This window comes from Halyomorpha halys, unplaced genomic scaffold (genome assembly GCF_000696795.3).
Source record: "Halyomorpha halys isolate HHAL.00 unplaced genomic scaffold, Hhal_1.1 Scaffold550.1, whole genome shotgun sequence".
Taxonomy (NCBI): Eukaryota; Metazoa; Arthropoda; class Insecta; order Hemiptera; family Pentatomidae; genus Halyomorpha; species Halyomorpha halys.
The window spans coordinates 270,888-292,295 of record NW_027112242.1 but is presented as its reverse complement, the minus strand read 5'-3'; the positions used below and the strand labels follow the sequence as shown (position 1 = coordinate 292,295).

The following is a 21,408-nucleotide window of genomic DNA, read 5'->3' as shown; positions in this document are numbered from 1 at the left end:
CATTACCAACCGAGGAGTCAACAGGGTCTATTGTTCCAAAAACATTTAGCTTAAATCATTGGAAAACATTTTTCTGGAAGTTCTGTATATCACAAAAGATATGCGTAAACTGCCCGACCGAAAGATAGAACTGCATTGACTTTTTTATTAATGATCATTATACCGGGAATTTCAAAATCATAATTAAAAAAAAGTTCTAATATTTTCAAATCAATCCTCCCAAGTTTCAACCCTGGCACACTTATTTTAGTGAAAGTAGTAAAACTGATTTTTTTCCTCCAAGCAATTAAAAAACATTAGCAGCTACTGGCCTAGTTAAAGGTTTCAATCAATCAACTCTCGAGCAATGCAACAAAAACTATATTATGCAAGGTACAATTAATAGTTACAATTGAGATTTCAGAACAATGTGATGTTTTTTGTTGTGTTTCGAGGGCTCACGAATTACAAACCAAGAAACCAGAGACCGTTGAGTAGACACTATAGAGCACTGAGGGCCCACCCACACTGCAGACCCCCTTCTAGTGACGGCAGTAGCCCACGAGTGTTATTACAGCCGTAATTTGTTATGTGACGTAACATATAGTGTCACTATGTCTTAGTGAGAAAACACAATATATGTGACGTGACAAATCTTACGACACCACTGCTTCCTATAATCCATTCAATTAAAACTACAATAAATTGTCTATTAAATAGTAGTGTTTCGAAAGCAATCCTGCCCGTGTAGATTTCCTTTGACGATTGTGCAAGATGGCCTTATAGAAACAACGACCCGTGTATATGTGTGTCTGAGAGTGACAACTGGTTTTGTAAACTATAGATAACTCTTTATTTATTTCTCTCTTTTTTTTTTTTCATGTCTTTCTAGAACAGAAATGGGGGAGCATTCGTGTTAACCAAAAATTTTAATACAATTTAAAATCATTAAATACAATTAGATTCATGAATGTATTCACAGCTGTGAATACGAATAAATTTTTACTTCAGAGCCCTGAATATGACTATATTCACACTCAAGGTTTTAAATACTATTCCATTCATGGCAACAGATGTTAATATTTTTAATGAATGGAATATGGTACGAGCGCAGTCAAAAAAACTCAAATAGTAAATGATTATACTATTTGAGTTTTTTTGACCGCACCTGCACCATATTCCATTCATTTATACACACGGTCAATCAATAATCTTCCAGTTAATATTTTTTGTATTCATACCTGCCTATACGACCATAGTTATTTTTGCATAATGCTACAAAACGTTATTATACAGGGTTAAATAACATTACTCTACTCATACAAAAAAAAACAACAGCCTACGATTTTTTTTATCTTACCCACACGTATCGAGTATTTTAACTTCTCGGGTTTCCTACGAAAGATGCTTTGATTTGTTTTAGGAGGTGTAGTAATTGAAAATACAGATTTTGAGAATACATACTCGCGATTTATTTTAATTTTCTGAATTTCTATTGTACGAGGTCCCTCAATATTTTCGATATATACAATATAGAATATTATGTATAATATATAATAATAAATAATATATGATTAAGTAAACTTAATACTTCGTTCTAAAAACGATTTCACATCATAATGAAATGTGCAAACCCCAAACGTAACGTTGTGTAGAAAACAAACGAAAACTAGAATAAAATATTCATAATATTGGTGGAAACTTGTTAATGTTACGTACATATTAATTTTAGTTATAAGCATAGGAATTCGAAAATTTAATTTTAAAAAACTGCAAAAAAGAAAATAAATAATAATAATTCACTCCTTAACATTTGTTGTTTTTTATGATTACTTATGAACTATTTCTTAACGAATAACGGTTGTTAGACTATACCTAGGATAAAGACCATACCTTCCGCAAACATTATCCAATGATTACAAATTTCAAGGTACCCCGATACTATACTAGAAGATAGCTCTTTTACGGCAGAATATAATCTTCAATTTTTCGCTTTTAACACAGCTGTTATCTTTCCTTATTTTATTTTTTTCTGAGCCTGTTACTTCCATTCCCCCTCCCCCTAATTTTCCTCACTACCAAGAAATAAAAGGAAAACCATTTCAACCCACGCATGAGATTGAAAATTACAGAAGGCGGAGCAGTGTCAAAATCGGTAAAAAATTATGTAAATTTCCTAAATCGTTCCAGCATATTATGACATTTTTGGAAAACTGACCACTATTGAGATTAATAACCTCGTTAATGCTGTTTTACAAAAAAATTAGCAGTTTGAAGGAGGTTCACAAATCTCATATTTCTCAACATTTGGGGTTTTTGAAATTATTGGTTGAGGTCCAATAATACCTTCCGCAAAAGGACATCTGCACTTCCATCTCTTGAATGATACGAGAAATAATGAATGGAGTAAAAACGTTCTTATACAAAACAAGGGAAGTATTTTTCTTCTTCCTTCAATTTGTTAACCAACTTATATAAAAATAAATATGTATATAAAAAATTATGTACTCACCATAGGTTTGATGCGGCGGTATAGCAGTAAGTATGTACATGTTGGGCGGTGGCGGAAGGCAAGAACAGCCGGTGCAGGAGCAACATGAGCATTCAGACATGCCGCTTGAAAGCTGTGCGGGTTCAAAGAGTGCCAGGTCCAACCCGGAGAGATCTTCATCGTCTTCAGAGAATGGTTCGAACTCCTCATCGTCGTCTTGGTCGAACCAATCCCAGTCGTCGTCGAAGAGGTCCCGCCAACCTCGACCGCACTCCATAGCCGTAGTCCTTCTGATCGGAGTAAGGAGTATTGTTAAGATTAAGGATACATATTTTGCGTACTGCAGCATATCCCTTGGTATCGGAGAATGAGTAATCGATTTAGTTTTTATTAACTTTTAATCGATTAAATAAGATACCGGTTAATTTCTAAATAAATGTGTAATTTAATAAAAAAAACAAAAAAAAAACAGGAAAATAAGTAAATTAAAAAGGGCATGGCTAACTAAGAAGTTGATCGCCCTAGATAAAACAGTAATCTAATCTAATCTAAAAAAAAATAAAAACAATAATCATAAGTTTTATAAGAAAAGAAACTAGATAGCAAGTAGACATCCTGTAATCAACTATAAAAGTGGACTATCTTTAATATCTTTGAAAATAAAGAAATCCTTTCCCAAGTGGTTCCCTAATTAATAGACACAAGAGATAAGGACATAAGAATTAACGGTCTATGGGAACCGATATGCTTCATAAGATATCGCAGCAATGTCCTTTCTAACGGTATAGCAGTTCGGTTCTCAGCTATCATTAAGGACAACTGCGAAACTTCGGAAAAAATAAGAGAGATTTTTTCTATGCAACCTCACTCCCCCCACCTTTGTTTTCTGAAAGGAGTACTTATTTCCATATCGTGAAAAGCAAACATTTAAACAATATCTATGAAATAATAATAGCGCAAAATTGTTTTATTTTTTTTTTTAATCTAGAATGGAATCAATCGTTTCAGAATCGACAATGTAATGATTTTAACCGTTTCCAATCATTACTGCTTCTGGGAACATTTTCTAGATGTTCCTGCTATTATGGTATCAAAAATACAGTACTTCTAATGAGACAAATAGCCGAGACATTTCAAAAAAGCTTAAGAGCTAGCGTATATCAAAGAGTGTGAATACTTTGAAGAAAGAGTAAAAAAGTTTCCTATTGATAACATCGAATTCTCTTTCTTTAATTCTCCCAGTAGGAATAGTGTAACTGCAAGAAAAAAAGAAAAAGAAAAATATAGGAAATTTCTGTCTTTTTCTCTCCTTTTCTGTCTTTCTCCGTCTTTGGCTATGAATCTTTTCACAATCAGATTATCTATTGGATTAATAACAAGACAGCAAAAATATGACAGTCACAATGATATCAGGAACTCTTTTCATAATGAAAGCTTATTTGTTCAAAGTACAAGAGGGAGTATAAATTTATTTTATTTATTCAGTTACTGTAGTCATGAGTAACCTCTGTAGATTCGGGAGCCCTCAGGGGTATCCCAAGCCACTCTAAAGTGGGTACCATTAATTGGGGAAAATCTGGCGGTTGAGCGTTGAACAAAGCACCTTATTATGTAACCGTTGTTACACACAAGAAACAGTACTTCCTTACAAAGAACTAAAATCCTGCCCCATAGTTTGTAGTGGTACAGATTTTCATTTTGTGTAGATAAATACAAGTATAAAAACTGCAAAGTTCAAGAGCTAATAATTTTGTATTAGTGGTATTGTAGAAGTAATAAAGTATAAGTAAGTGAAATTGAAACCCGTACAAAAGATAAGACCAATAGTATTAGTATGTACTTTATAATGAAACAGGACCCAGGTCATGAAGAGAGTTATTAATTTTTTGCAATACAATTAATGATATTTAAATTTATGGCACGAATTATGTACAGTTGGATTATTTACACCGTATAAATATTGTGTATATAAATTTTTTCCCCCACAAACTATGAATTAAAATAACCATCTATTTAATTCTAAATTCTAAAAATCCTCAGTGGTTATGTGAGGAAACTTCTTAGCGAGGTAGAAAGTACTTATTGTATATTCTATATACAATATATAAGTTTATTTTATATTATAATTGTTGCTAAATAAAAATAAAACTAGTGTAACACAGAAATCTAAATCATTACGTTTTTCTAATTTTTTTTTAATACTGTTAAAGTATCTCATAATATATTTCTCTTGACAATAATACTATCAGACAAACGCCAAAGGAAAACAGACAGCGAACACAGGATAGCTATGAAGCCGAGATAACAGCCGACTCGCTGCCTTGAGTGGGTCACTAGCGGACCAAACGGACTCGAACATTTTTTGCAGAAATATCTTCATAGAGCAGGGACCAGACCACAGAACTGACTACTTTCTCGAGGTCTCATTCTACTTGCTGCCGGCCGTCGACCGTAGCGTCAGTTACACGCTCCGTCATCTACCGCTCCTAGAATCATTATTATTATCTTCAACGGTCCAAGAATCATCTTTTACTCCCTATCACTTTCTCTCTCTACAAAAAGGAATATGAAGTCAAATTAGTGGTAAGATGACTTCTTATATCGTAATTAAAGTAGGCATGTATTTATTAGCATAGGTCATATTTCATTTAACTACAGTTTTGTAAATTTTCTTTTCTAATTATTATTCTACTATTATATAATTTATTTATATATTGTTTATAAAATATAGAGTGAGTGTACTCTCATCACAATAACTTGTAGCATAACCCAACATGTATGTACTGTGTGCACATAATGGTATAAGGTAAACTTTATATAGAGGTAGTTTGTTAGTTACAGATAATTTCTTACAGCTGCAAAGGATGTATATATTACTAAAAAATTAAATCTGCACCACTACAACCCATGAAGGGTTAGGAAGCACTGGGTAGGAAAGCACTATTACTTGACCAACGGCTGTACAAGGAGGTGATTTTGTCAGACCACCAGATTTTTACCAACTTAACGGTAACAACTTTATGAGCCTAGGTGGACCCCGGAGGCTCACGAAACCACCGAGCTGACTAACGGCTACAGTGAAACAAGAAATAATTATCTACCACAGCCGGATTCGAATCTGAACCCTTGGAGTTAGTAATACCTTACCAAAGAGCTATTCTATCGCAATATGATAGGATGATATATAGGAATCATGTATATGTACCAGTCCTCTAATAGCAGTAAAATTAAACCTATAAATTGTTATTTATTTTATTGTTAGGGAACAAGACCTACGATGAATTAAGTAGTAAGTACTACAAGCACACTTTAAATTTATCATCACAATGATTTAAAAAAGTTGTAGAAGTATCGATGAAAATGAAAATTAGATTTCAAAATTATCCTTCAATACATCATTCGAGTTCACATATGGCTTGATAGTTATGCAATATTTGTTTGAAATCGTTAAGGAGTGTTGACGTTCACAATAGCATTCGAATAAAAAAAATCAATAGTCTGAAAGACCTGTCCCAAATGTAAATTTAGTGGACAAGTAGGTAAATCTGAAAGACTGACAGCTCGAAGTAATGTGCACTGGCGCCGGGCGACAGATGGCAAAGCACCCACTCGTTTGCGCCCACAAAACTGGCCAATCTAGCCACCGCGATTATGGGTGTGTGAATTTATATATATATATATATATATATGCCGGAAATCAACTATCATAATAATAATACAACAAATACTCATTAATTTAACAACGGCTCGTCCAATAGATTTAATTCTCAAATGATGACCACTAACCCTTAGACATTTCTGTTATTATTAACGAGCTTGACAAAAACTAATAAACTTTTAAAAATATTTTTAAAAAAAATTAAAATCTGTACCGCTACAACCCATGAAGGAAGTACTGTTACTAGACCAACGGTAGTGCAAGGAGGTGATTTGGTCAGAATCACGCTCAACCGCCAGATTTTACCCAATTAAGGGTACCCAATTTATGAGGTTAGGTGGACCCCAGGAGGTCTCCAAAACCCACAGGGTTGACTCACAGCTATGGTGTAACTCGTGTATGCACATTAACTAAATAATCTAGGTGATTCCTGATAACATACTGGCTTTATCTATTTATTGTTTTTCGGTCATTCTTTTCTTAATTAAGAAGTTTTAAAGCCTCTAATCGATTACCAAAAAAAACATATCATGTTATGTAAGCAGTTACTTTGTCTAAGAATCTTTCGCTCTTTTAAAATAGATAACACACTTTTAAAAAACTCTTATCGTATATATTGCGGCCAGTCAGAGCACAAAAAAAACAACCAAATTTTGATTAAAAATTATCCTAGGTAAAAATTTAGGGGATTAAATTAAATTCTATGCTCAAAGATTAAAAGAATAATTCAAAACTTATTGTTGAAAAATTTTGGTATAAGAATTTTTACAAAATTCTTTTTTTTTTCTACTCTAAAATTGTGTCACAAACATATTCAATAATTTATTATTTAATCAGTTATAGGGTGGATTAAACTGGAAAAACATTAAATTGATAACATAATTACCTAAAAATATCTTTATTCTCTACTAATTAATTAAAAAACACTATCCAAATTATAGTCTCAAAACATTTATTTAATTTACACGTCCAACGTTTCGGCCAATTCGGCCATCTCGACATCGACCATTTATGACAACCTCGTAATAAAAGTGTATAAAGAGTGGTAAAAGAGAAATAATTTGACTGTGATTTTTAATGTATTTTTGACATATTAGATATAAATGTTTTGACCTGGGCAGAATAGCCTGTATGGATTTTTTTTAAAATAGTTAAATGATATGTCTCATAGTAAATTAAGATTGTCCCTGAAGATGGCCGAATTGGCCGAAACGTTGGACGTGTAAATGAAATAAATGTTTTGAGACTATAATTTGGATAGTGTTTTTTTAATTAATTAGTAAAAAATTGCCAGTCTCAAGAAAGAAATTTAAAGATTATAAATAAATCTTTATTCTCTTTTACTGAAAACGAATCTTAAAGGAAATTTATAGCATAATAAGCATAAATTATTTTCAAAAGGCGAATAGTTATTATTTTTATAAGTATTCACGATATCAATTAGAATAAAATATTTCATCCCAGAGTAATGTGTTATAACAATAATGTTCTGAAAAGAGAATTATAACATGAGCATAAGGCCAGATGGCCCATCAACGGTGCAAGTATGAGGCCTGTACAACATTTACAACGCATAGACCTCCTATCCTTTAGCATATATATGGAAAGTAGAAAAAATAGTGAGTGACCGCACCTATAGCACTTGTTCAGTTTGAAACACAAGCAAATATATTCCGATAGGCCACCTGGTAAAGCATACTTTATAGGTTTACCAGAAAGCGAAATAAATTCGTAGAAAAACATTAGGTTGTAAGCATGTAGGCGTTAAGGAAGACAAAAATATCGTGTTTTATGGTTCTAACAAATCAGTTTAGTTATAGTCAGTAGATATTAAATAAATAAATAAATAAGTATATCTACTTTACTTAAATAGTGACACATAAGACAAAAAAGTTTTAATCTATTGTTAATATTATACGAGCTAAAAATAAACGCAAGCTGCTTTCATTTTTTTTTTTTTTTTTAAATTGATCATGACTTTCAACTTAAAAAAATATGTATTACAACCACGAAATAAGGCATGACAATGAATTTTTAACTGCAATTAATCAGTAATAAAATTACTAACATTTTTAAGTGCTGAGAATAAAATAAATTTCAATCAATATTGTTTTGGAATTATCTAATATCATTATTTTAATCTTTTAATTGTTATGGTAAAAAAAAAAAAAAATAATAATATTTTTCCGTATGACATACAACATAAATTAGGAGGTTTTTATTTTTTTTTTTTGTTATCAAATCAATTTGTAAAGTCAGAAGTACTTTATATAACATTTTATAAAAGTTAAAAATTATGCTGTTTCAGATGCAGTGGTTCAAATAGGGCTGAACCATGATGAGACATTTATTAGCAAATAACCCCCCAAAAATAAGTTAATATAATATGATTTTTGGAAATAAATCACTATTTTTCTTTAAATCTTTGACTTTCCAAGAGTTATATAAATATCTATATACTTTTTGAAAACTAATTTTCTACCTGATATAATATTACTTATTTAAAATTGCTGTGTCACGTGTTTTTCCTTTTTGTTAGAACTGATTTTGGGACTGGGAATTGGGAACTGGGAATTGATGGATAGTACTAAACCATAAGTTTATCCAAGGTCATTTGATTTAATTTTGTTGTAGATTTTGATTCAGGTTAGGTTTGTGGAATTTGATTCTTGTTTTTTGTTCTTTATTGTTCTAGCTCAAATTTTATTGTTCTAGGGTAAAATTTTCATAATTGCCTTCTTTACTTATTCAAGTCGCAATTTCAAAAATAAAGCAATATAAATTTAGCAATAATATTTCGAAAAATAAAGCAATTCAGTTAATCCATAAAAATATGAGAATGCGGATTTTTACTGTACGCGTTGACGTTCCCCTTATGAATAAATAATGAATAACCCTATGAATAAAATTTATAGGGTGTATCACAAGTGAATGACTAAATTGAAGATGAAAATGATGAATTTCATACGAAAACAATTCATCAGTCTATCTAGCTGCTATCGAATAAAATTGAGCATCAGATAATTAATAGTTCGTTACCACTAATTATATTTATGGAACAAACAATGTAAAACATCGTTGTCTACTCTAATACATCACTATTTAACTATCTTAAGAACTAGTCGCCAATTCCATTAGATAGTGAAACCGTTCGAGCATGAGTCATTAGACAATTAGAAAGATAGAGCACGGATAATCCAAGACTATTAATAAAACTTTCCACGGTTAATTCAGGGACAGCGCACAACTGCTAGACACGAATCATAGTGAATCAGACGAATCAAGCAGATTCGTTCCAGTGTTTATGACTTCATCTTACTTAAATTCAACTTTATATATAAGAAAAAATTTTTTAAATAAAAAAATGTGAAGAAAGGAAGGAATTATCTTTAAAGTGCAGAGAAAGCAGGGCTTATCAGCAAAAGGAAAAGTTAAGATAACACAAATATTTAAAAAACCAATTAGGAAAATGAGTCTGCGAAGTATGGTTTTGGAATAATACCACTCCATATTTATATTTTTAAAAAATCATCGTAAATTATATCTTTAATGAAAAAAAAAAAATACCACTTAAATGGTTGTACCTAAATTCATATTATTCAACAATATTGGCAGAACTTATATTTTTTTATTTTACATTATATTTTAAATCTTGGTCAAAGATCCGGTGCAGATTAGGTCCAAATTTTTAATTTAAATTTTTGAGGGGGGTTTTATCTTTCCTTTTTGAAACGAAAAATAAATAATAAAATGTACATGATATCTACTAACACTATTTTCCTTGCTAAATTCAATAAAATAGTTCCTTACAGTCTATTCATTATTATCTTCATCATTAAAACAAGACAAAAAAGTTAGTTTTTATTTGTTGATTTTTAGTTTATCTTACTTGATAGATTAGTTACTTTTCAAACAAGCATCTCAAATGTATGGAGATAAATTAATTTCGTGTTATTGGAAAAAATAAAATGAAAAATTGAGCATTTAAAACATATGTGTACAAAATTCAATTCACCTTATCGATAATATTGCTCGATTTAAACTATTTATTAGGTATAAAATTTAATGCTTATTTGAAAATTCCATAAAACCACTGAAAATTTGATCAGATATTTATATAACTATATACATGATTATTTATTATATAAATACTATTTATTCATAATTATATAGAAATAAAATTTATATAACGACATATCGATAATTTGATCCGATTACAATACTCTACTAGGTGGTAAAAAAATGTTATAAACACATGACTACAAAGCCGCGGATTAGCAAATACAGATCCGATTTCGGTGGGTATTTTTTTTATTTTTAAGTGAATTTTATTACTAACCAAATAAATACGTAGTTTACCGTGAAATACTCTTTGAGTTATCACCAGATGAAGTTTTTATGTCCTGATAATTTTTTTTTCTTCTAGGATTTATGTTATATATAATAAGTTAAGGGACTTTCACCATAAAACTTTAAACAAATTTTATAAAATTCGCTTAAGCCGTCCAGGCGCTACAATAGAGAAAAAGCGCGTTTTTTAAAATATTGTGTAGCTGATATTCTGTGGGGAATACCCGATTTGGACAGGCATCCGGAGCCGAAATCCTATAAAACAAACAAAAAATCCAACAAAATCGGCCTAACCTTTGATATTGATTGGGATAGTCACGGTGTAGACAGATCGATGCCCAAAAGTGTCCGACTCAAAGGACTCGGAAAGGGATGGATCCGTTGAACGTTATGAGTAAGAACATCAACTATGTGGTAAGGAAAGTAATAAAAGGAAACTATAACCATTCAAAGTTTATATAGCTCTTCAAAGTTTTACTCTAATGTTTTAAAACCCTGTTGGTGCTTAAATTTCTACTTAAAAACGGTTTTTTTTGTAATTTTTATTTATAGATAAACGAATTCAATTGATGAATAGTAAATGAATAATCAATCTAGATCGGTCGAATCATTAAGTTCGAATGAAGAATGTAATCTAAAATGAAATGATTATTAATTTCACACGAAATATGTCACCACGAAATACAGCAATTGAGAAAATAATATAATAAAATTTCTAACTAAAATGTTACTCAACTTTATTAGTAAATGCTCTAAATAATATCCTACGGTCATATGGACTGGAAGAAGAGACATCCTATCCTGACAGTACCCCCATTAGGACCAAGTCAACCGGTTGAGAAATATTTACTTTACGGAAATAGCAGCTGGCCCTAAGTCTTATACGGGTTCTCAAAACAAACATTGGTTTTGAATATCCGAAAAAAAAACTAATTCTCTAAATAACCGATTATAAGATTAACTAAGACAATTTACCAATCTCACTCATGTTTAAGTTTCTATCAAAAACAAAACTAAACAATTAGTAAAAACTATTTTATCAGTCTGAATTACGAGAAATATTTTGACCTTGTCTGGGAAATATTTTCGACGAGCAATGAGCTTCAAATTTTCTAAATGAATAAATAAGTATCTATTGTGAACTATAAAACATTTTTTTTTTTTATCAATAATCATTAACAGGAAATGAGTAATTGTGTTTTCTTTGTAAACTTCGTGCAACTCGACAGCCGCGTCAGTTTATTGACTGAGATTAAACAGAAGGTAAACATTAGAATGGTTACGGAAAATGTAAACATAGAGAAGGTAAGAGAAAATGTAAACATTGAGAAAGTTAATGAAAAAAAGGCAATGAAATAGATTGGTGCTGGGAACGTTACAGGAAAAGTAGTGGGGTGAGGGATGATGGAGGGTCTGGTTAACGAAGTGATAGGGATAGAATTCAAAAATATGATTTAAAAAAATTAAAACTTTGCACCACGGGTCACGTGCCTCTGATCTAGGTGTTGCTATTAATCGATCACTCTATACGCATAAATATAAATGAATTAGGGATAAAAGGAATAATCATACAAAAAATAATTAACTGAAATTAAGGATTAGGATTAGGATTAAGGACTAAGGCTAATTAAGAGAGATGAGGCTATTGACGTGGGCAATAGTAGTTAGGAATGGTGGAGGCTAGGAGAGGTAAAGGGGTCGAAGCAAGGGTCCGAAATATTTAATTTCTGCCCCAGAATAGGTTTTTCCTCTGTACTATGTAAACCTCGTTACGGATTTCTAATTTTCATATCCTTAATTAAAAAGGTTAATGGTCTCAGATATCTCCTCCAGTGACTCCAGAGTACTTTGGCCTTTTCTACTTCTACAAGATATTGAATCACGAATTTCGTTTTTACAAGAATGGATACAAGACATCCCAAGAAGACCGATGCAGCTACACGACCGTTACCCAAAGAAGTAAAGGAATAACAGGAACGAGAGCTGGATGCGGGCAGCCTTATTCAATAAAATATTTTATGCATTCATTTGAGAGGAATAGTATTGAGAGTCTGTGCATTAAATTTCATTTTTGTATAAAATTTTTAAATATTTGAAGTCTGTATAATAAAACCTGTCATTGTCGGTTACATTCTCTCACAGGTTTATTTTGATCACTGAATCTGAAGTACAATGCCTATAAAGCTGAAATTGTTACGGATGGTGTTAGAAACACAAGCTTAAGACACTCGTAATCAGTTTTCATTAACTCAAGTTATCACTAGACATCAAATTGTACTTTGACTGTTCATATCATTTTCTTCTTCACGATAAGAGTTGAAAGTTACTAAAGTAATTGAATAAATTTAATCAAAGCTCTGGAATTGGTTTTTATTTGTATATATTTTTTTTTACGATATATTTCTGCGGCATTCAGTTTACTATGTACTACTTAGTAATATATCTACTTAGTAATATATAATATTTTATATAAATAAAATATCATGACTATGTATAATTTATAAATAGTCATGATATTTTGTAATCACTAAGGTAGGTTTGAACTTATATGAATATGAAAGGTTAAAATCATATTGGGGTAAGAACATGGGGGTGAGTACTAAACATATCCTAGCCGTTTTCATAGTCTTAAAGTAATGTTTATCCAAATGTAAATTGGAGTTATACCAAAAAGTATAATGTGTTTTAAATAACAAAAATCTTTTCTTTAGTTTCTTAAAGCTGTTAATAAAAACTTTCGATTTTATTTTTAATTAAATCTCTTTTTACTATTTTAACTTAACAGAAAAAAAATGTGTAACTTCAGCTTGTCGTTGGTCTGAAGTTTCGGGAGAACAAGTTTCATTTTCTTTCCCTAAGAGCTCTTCAATCTAAACACAAGAAGAGTCATTTACGATATCACCACATTCTACATCCACATCACACTTACTTAATTAATACTTCGTAAGGATTATGGATTCATGTTCATTACTTTGTCACAAATTGTAAATCATCCTTAATGATCCTAATATTCCGAATTCCCATAACCCGATACAAATCCTTCCATGATAAACTCCTTAAAAAAAACACATTGGAAAAGAAGATGGTCTCGAGCCTAATCTAGCAATGTTATTTAGTTCTATCAATGAGTGAATTCTCTACAAGACTATATAATGTCATTATAAATAGAATTCACTTCACATTTACTAGTTGTATATTTATTTAATATAGTAGTAAATTTCGATAAATAAAAAAAAATTGTTCCAAATCTCCACCTTCTAAATAAAATTACCAATAGCCTACCGAAGCCATACTTTTAAAATTTTAGTCTACACTTGGTCAAATGTATTTTAATTACAAATGAAAAGAAACTGTTCCGCAGAACTGAATAAACTTCACAAGAAGAATCATCAACCGGCATAAGCTATGAAACCAGTAAACTCCCCAAGGGCAGTGATTCCAGGAGAAGACGTATCCTATTAACCAAGACTTCACGCGTGTTACCGCACGTCTTTAGTAACTACACTTCTTCGGTGAACAACGGAACTACACAAGATTTTCGGACTTGGAAATTGCCAGTGAGGCAAGAGTGATCACATCCTTCATAAGGGAGCACGGCGATCTTTCACAGCTCCTCTAAGTCCTGTAGGAGTTTAATAAGACTTGCAAAGTGGCTGATTCGTCAGGCTGCCGGCGGATGAATAGGGTGGTCGTGTCATTGTGCCCCCGAAATGGCACCGAAATCATTATTTCAGCGGAGCCGGAAGGGTAAAGGATCTACTAACATCCGTGACGTGTTACGTGTCGAAAGATCTTTGCTAATCAGGGGTAACAGTACTCGCTCATTTTAACCACAAGCCTAATATTAAATATTAAGTTACATGAACCAAGTTGGTAAGTCAAAAAGTTAGCTCAGTGATTAATATGAAAAAAATATATGGTGCGTTGCACACATCATACAACTTTTACTTACTACCCTTGAAGGCGAAAATTTCAGAGGATAAATTTGCTACAAAAATCCTTATTTTAGGGGTTTTCGTGGTAGGAATAAGGAATATTAACTTTGTTCCAATCAAGAATACTTGGTTTACGAATAATAGGGATCTAAAAGATCGGGCATGCTCGGCTGTCTCCGATTTTTATTCTCTGTACTGGCTCAATTTCCTCATTTACTTAATAATCAAATTCTTTCATAGTTTATATTTATACATTTTTACTCCTGTTAACAATGCAAAATGGTTAATTATTTTAAATAAACAAAAATAAAATACTTTAAGGTATTTATTTTATTTTTCAATTCAGCATTTAAGCCCTGTTAAACTATTTCTATGAGAATAAGACTTAGTTCATATTAAAGATCACTTAATTGTACATTTACATGTTGACTTTAATTAAAATCATTAGAGCCGTTTTTTGAGGATATCGAAAAAAAAAAATGAGAAAAATCTATTCTACATATCTTATATCCCAACATATAATTGGTTCTCAATATGTTATTTTAATTTCGTATGACTTTCTGATTTTACGCTTGGGTGTTCACACACACGCATGGACTCTTCGTCTGTGTAATAATATTATTTTATTAAATTAAAATATGATTATTATTCGATTAATTTTTTTTTCATACCCTCCTGTAAAGATTTTAGTGGGTATATGGTACGTACATATGTATGTTATATGTATGCTATAGGTATAGCTGAGTGTGAAGGATTCGATTAAAATGAAAACTGGAGTTGTTGGCGTGAAAAACTAAGAAATACATTTTTCGGGAGAGGGGGGAGGAAGAAACATTCTAGTTTTGGACTTAAAATGATTAAAACCATTTATGCTAGTATATAGCTTGAAAAAAAATGAACACACAAACTTAACAGAAAAAGTTTTCAAATTGAGGATTCGCTTATGCCCAGGTATGAATAGTTAGAGAACATTGTTTGTTTTGGCTTCTAGAAGTTTAATTTTCGCTAGCAGCATTAAGACATAAAAATAGAAAACTCTAGAAATGGATACACAGCCGTTGGTTCAATTCACAGTATTTAAATCACATTGATAAGTAAAATATAGCTCTCAAAAAAATAATATGCAAGGATATTACTATTCACCCGGGCTGAAATTCTTAAACCTCGAAAATGAATTATTACATAGTTAATTATGTTCTGATAGATAAACATTAACATGTCCGTAACTCTCTCTCACATGTCCGAAAACAAAGACAAAAGCCTAAGCCAGGAAGTATTGTTGGCTGGGGACTGACCTCAGGTGGCGGAGACGGCCGGCCGTTGCACCACAGGTACCTCCAGTCTTTTTTATTTAAAAAGAGATAGATAAACTTTAAGAGGGACCAAAAATGCATTTCTTTAAATATTTTTCAAGGTGTTATAATGCTATATCAATTATATTTTTTAAAGATAAATTAAAATCATTTATTTACTTCTCCAATTCGTCAACAAATTGGACGTTTCGAGCTTAAAATCATCATTAAAACTGCAATAATATATCGTCCCTAATTTAAAAAAAAATGTATTTAGTCATAATAAAAATTTGTTTAATTTTGTTATTACTGTGATTCATCTACAAATTATTGTTTATAACTACTGAATTTGTTAGGATATATTTTTTTTCATTACATATTCTTGCAGTTTTGCAAATGATCTAAATATAAACTAGAAACGTTCAATAGTTAATTAATAGAAGAAATTAAAAAAAAAATTTAAATTTGTCCTTGAAAAATGATAATATATATAAAAAAGAGACAATTTTATTCGATCTTGGGCAGTAAAACAAGTGAAAAAATTTGATATAATTTTCTTTTTGCTTAAATTTCCCCTTAAGCCAATGACCTCACTTTGTAAATTGGAGAAAAAAAAAAACTTGATACCTGTACCACTACAACCAACAACCAATAAAGGGCAGTGGGGTAAAGTGCTTTGCAAGGAATAATTCAACTAAACATAAAAGGAAAGTTTTAGGGAGGAAATAGTATCTTTTTAGTATATTAATAATCTGATTGGAGCATACAGCTCTTGTCCTGATAAGCCCACCTTACAGGGCCGAAACCTAAAATAAATGAAACTATAACTCATTGTTTTTTTTTACAATTAAATAATCACCAACAATACTTAATCTTTATCTCTCCACTTTGATTTTAAAAAATTAATTTATCAAGAAGGTGGTCAGGCCGTGGCTATAATAAAAAACTATTTTGTAAATTCCAACTGTATCTGTCCACATTTTAGAAGACAAAATTGACAAGATCATTATTTTAAATCGAATCCGCCCATGCAAAATCACAGTTGTAGAGGTTTCAATCCGATTGTCCCGCAAGACTCAACTTATTGTGACATTTATAAGACAGTTAATAAAGCCTTCTTAGGGCGAAGGCTATCAATAATGCAAAAGAAATGTAAACGTAACAAGACATAACGTTACGTAACATACGGTACACGCTCTAGTTCCTTGTTCACTGTAAACAGTCGGAATGCAAGAAAAGAAACTTGGAATGATTACATTCTATTACACGCAACTCAGGCAAGGGATCCCAAAACATGGGACGGATCCCTAAAGGCTATAATTTATGTATATTTTTTTACAAGATTATATTTCGGAATAGTAATAAGCTAATTTTCATAACAGTTGAATATTTCTTCAGCTGACATGTTTCTTCAACGCTTAAAACAGCGTAACAACGTTAGCCACAAGCAGAAGACAGTTACAATAGCGGTTGCCTAGTTTCTGTATTTTAACTATCTTCCGTTCGGATTAATACGGAGGTCATTAAAGAAGGCAAAATAGATCCCTACCGATCGGTATAATTTAATTGAGAATAGAATGCTACTTCTAACGTTTAGAATGTGGGCTGTCATAGTAAATTAAAAAATATTTTAGAAATATATATATATCTATTTTTATTTAATTTTTTTTTTATTTATGCAGCAGGTCCTTAAGAAAATTATAAAATGTTTGGAGGACAACAATCAAAAATGGTTTGGCAGCCCCTGGATTAATAAATAAAATAACATAATAATAATAACTGGTTAATTTATCATTCTAACATAATAATAAGTTATTTACATAGTGATAAAGTTAACTTTCTAAAAATCTTATACACAATGTTTATAGAATTTTAATGTTTGTTTAAAGAAAAACAATTTTCGACGATCGTTTAGGAAAGCCATATATAATGTTAAAGAAAAAAAAAAATATGAGTTTCTTCTTATTTTTTTTTAATTTGTCTTTCTTATAGAGCTAGTTGACAAGATAATCGTGACAAATTTACGAATCCATTATCAAAAAACAACCTCTCGAATAATAAAATTATGGAAACATAAAAAACTAATTCATTATTTATTTTTAAAAAACTTGTTTTATCTTAAATGAAATAAATTTTAAATAACCATCTTACGTTTACAATTGGTCGTTTTATGAAAATAGGAGAAAGCATATGGAAACAAAATAAAAGACAATTACTATATATTTAAATTTAAATAGATAAGAAATGTAAGAAAGTAAGTAATAACAAAGTACTAATAATATTTTTGTCCGACTAACAGTTAATGGAATATACACCGCATTAAAATCACTAATACTTGACTGGACGTGAACGATAATTATGCAATTATTATTGAATGGAATGTTCGAGACACTTTAATAAGTTATGAATAATTATGACATAAGTTTTTTCAGTTCCGTTATGAGAAAACCGAATATACAATAATTAGAATAATATAGAATAGTCCGCTGGCCAATTAATGCCTGACAAATCGGTGCTAAGTCCTGCATAAATATTTAACGGCCCAGTCTTGGCCTATTTTACACTGAATATCTCCTGTATTTGGAATTTTCTACCTGTTAAGGAAAACAATTAAATTTTCTCATGGAAACAGATAAATTGTAATTTATAGATTACATAACTAAATGTACATGTGGTAAAAGCAACTAATGGAATTCATATTCCTTCTTTGAATAAAAGGGAGCCATGACCTTTTGCATATATGATAAAATTATACCGTCATTACCATCATTAACAAAAAACAACTTGGGAAATAATCCTATTTCAACTTCTTTTATGAGATGGGATATTATTGTTTGTTTGTTTATTGTTCCTTAAAGGCGTAAAACCCTCTGGTCATCAACGCCTATGGGATGATAAAAGTAAAAAATAAATAAATAAAAAATAGAAAAATAAAAAAAAATAGAAAAATAAATAAAAAACATAAAAATCGAAGAGGAGTTATAATTTATAAAGAAGGCGATGTGCTTTTAAAAATTCAAATACTCGTGTAATTTTAGCTTCCTCATCTGCGAGAGTTTCAGATAAATTTGGGGTTAGTCCTATCCTGTTTATTGTTGGCAAATAGTGAGTACACTCTTCGAAAATATGTCTAATCGTAAGAATGGGCTGACAATATGTGTACGTTGGAGGTGGGAGTTTTCTGACCAGGTGAGAGTGCGTGAGGAGAGTATGACCTATTCTCAAGCGGGCCAGAGCAACCTCCTCCCTGCGGCTGTTGCGGTAGGATGTCGACCATGGTTTTACTGATCGTTTTATTTCTTTTAATTTAATGGGAGAGCTTTCATCCCACTTGGCCTGCCATTTTTCTAATATTTGTAATTGGGATATTATTGCATACCTCCTTCATTCCCTAACGATGTGGACATTGAAAGCATCTTTGAATCAAAATCAAAATAAAATTTACTGGAATATTCTTCAAAGCAAATATTATGCACAGTGTTACTTTTTAAAACAATCTTTATTCATTGAATATAAACTTTCTAAAGAATACCAATTTTCCATATTTTTTTCTTTTTAGGTCCTAAGTCTCGTTTTATTGGCATTCTGAATTCTAAGTAATTCACATATTATTTTACATATAATATGTATTTTTACATATTTTACATATTGATAGAGACAATTTAATATCGTCTATCGCAGACATGACTAAATTAGGTTGTAAGTTGTAACAAGGGATCCGAGATAGGCAAAAATAAGCTATAGTTGAAACTAATGACTAAAATTGCCATGGATACGACCCTTATTCATGAATGAACCATTCATAAATAAAAACATCGTACCCCTGATAATTTTAGTTATTAGTTTTAAATATAACTAATTTTTGTCCAACTCTCCTTGGGATACAGTACGCATCAATGAACTCTTAAGAATGATACAATCTTCTATTTTTGTTTTTCTTTTGTACCAAAGACTAGAGTTCAGAAACTGGAAAGTAATTAAAGTTACAAGTAACTAATGCAAATCCTCCGGTTAAAAATGAGGTGATGTGATCAGCATAAAAACTAAACAACAATGTTTATCCATCAATTCAATGAAGCTACCCACTTGTTACCCAGGGCTGATATTTACTTAACTCTTTATAGTGCAATGGGTCATTTTGTTCCCCCTTCAGAAGTACCTAAAACCCGCGGGAAGGCTTAGTTCACTGCTCTAGAGCAGTCAGACAGGGGAGAAAATAATAGGACTGTGGTCAGAGAGCACAAGGAGAGTAAAGATCATGCGGGTAGTTTTTGATCCTGTTTTAGTTCTCCACTCAGAGTACGGCTCTTAGCTCCGTCCCGTACAGATAATTGTGTTTCCTGGTATATTTAAACTTAAAAATTATTTAATTCCCAAAATTTTCAAGCTGCTAACCTTTAATTACAAAATTAATTATTTAATCGTAGATGTGTGAAACTTCATAAAATTCATAATGGCATTTTAACAATTGTAACACACCTCTTCTATTTTTTTCATTAACAATTTATTTTTGTTGAAATGTTTAGTTATAGTATTTGTAGATAAAAATTTAAAATATTTCTGAATTTACTGGTTCTTCAAGATACCCTTATTTAATTTTTCTTTTTCAAATAAAATTAAGGTAATAGATATTTAAACAATCTGACAACCTTATATTGAAATTTTATGTATTTTTTAAAATATTATTAATGCACTATAACAACGCTGAATTAAGGGACCTACACCCGGTAAATATAATTCAAGTTATAGCATTGTGGCGTATAAGATGGGAGTGTTAAGGTTGTAGGGCTTGGTGACGAGCGGATCCCTAAAATGTAAATAAGAAATGAACCAACGGGTAAACGTCCGAGGGGTAGACCGAAACGTAGATAGGAGGAGTGCGTTAAAACTGATTTGGTGAAATTGGGTTTGGAGGGGCATCGCTGGAAGATGATTGCAGAGAGCGTTTGGTGGTATCGGCATCGAACCTTCGGGTTCATCTTGCCTGCATTATTATTATTGCATTATATGATGATGAGAAACACATTAAATAAAAATACCTATACTACTAATACTTAAAAGAAGTTCATACAATGATCTTTGAAGATATCAGAAAAAAATAACTGTTTATTCATATGAAGGCAGTGATTCTTAACTACAACGAAGATCAGCTAACTTCTTTTTTTGACTGTGTGTATGTTTATATTTAATTCTTACTTTGAATTTATATGATTGTAGTATATTTTTGCTTTTTATTTAAATTTGTAACCATTAGTGTCAATGTTATTTTATCCTAATTTGTTAAGACTTTTTAATTTTTTTTTTTTACATCGCGTTAATCTAATTACAGCATTTGTATATAATCATCCGGGTACTTATTCACAGAATTAACCATAAAATAACTGTGATTGTACCAGTTATTGACAGATATGACTTTTAAATATTAGAACAACCAACAAACAAACTTAGAGCCAGTTGAAAGCTGAGGGTTTAGCTACCAACTGGCGCCAATTTTGAAACTGTTCTTGGCACCAAACTGTTCATATTTAAAAATAAAGGTTCACCTGTCAATAACTGGTACACTTACCCTAAATAGTAAGTAGGACATATATGTGCACTAATAAAAAGTTTGACACTGAATAGTCGATGGATTGCACTTGACCATTGCTAGAACTTGCACATTTGAAATAAATAAACGATAATTTTTCATACAGGTACTGTGAA

The 21,408-nt window shown here is 31.1% G+C and overlaps 1 protein-coding gene across 7 annotated transcripts in view; it reads right to left on the bottom strand.

Moving 5' to 3' along the window:
- raskol (Ras GTPase-activating protein raskol) overlaps nucleotides 1-21,408 on the bottom strand; it is a 758,358-nt gene that overhangs the window by 489,517 nt on the left and 247,433 nt on the right. For 4 of the 7 annotated variants that reach the window (XM_067050207.1, XM_067050209.1, XM_067050208.1 and 1 more), the window contains exon 2: nucleotides 2,492-2,760. The exons of the other annotated variants lie outside the window; for them this stretch is intronic. In XM_067050207.1, the coding sequence (XP_066906308.1) occupies nucleotides 2,492-2,747 (256 nt within the window). In that variant the 5' untranslated portion in view covers nucleotides 2,748-2,760. The remainder of the gene's footprint in view (nucleotides 1-2,491; nucleotides 2,761-21,408) is intronic. 7 annotated transcript variants of the gene reach the window in all.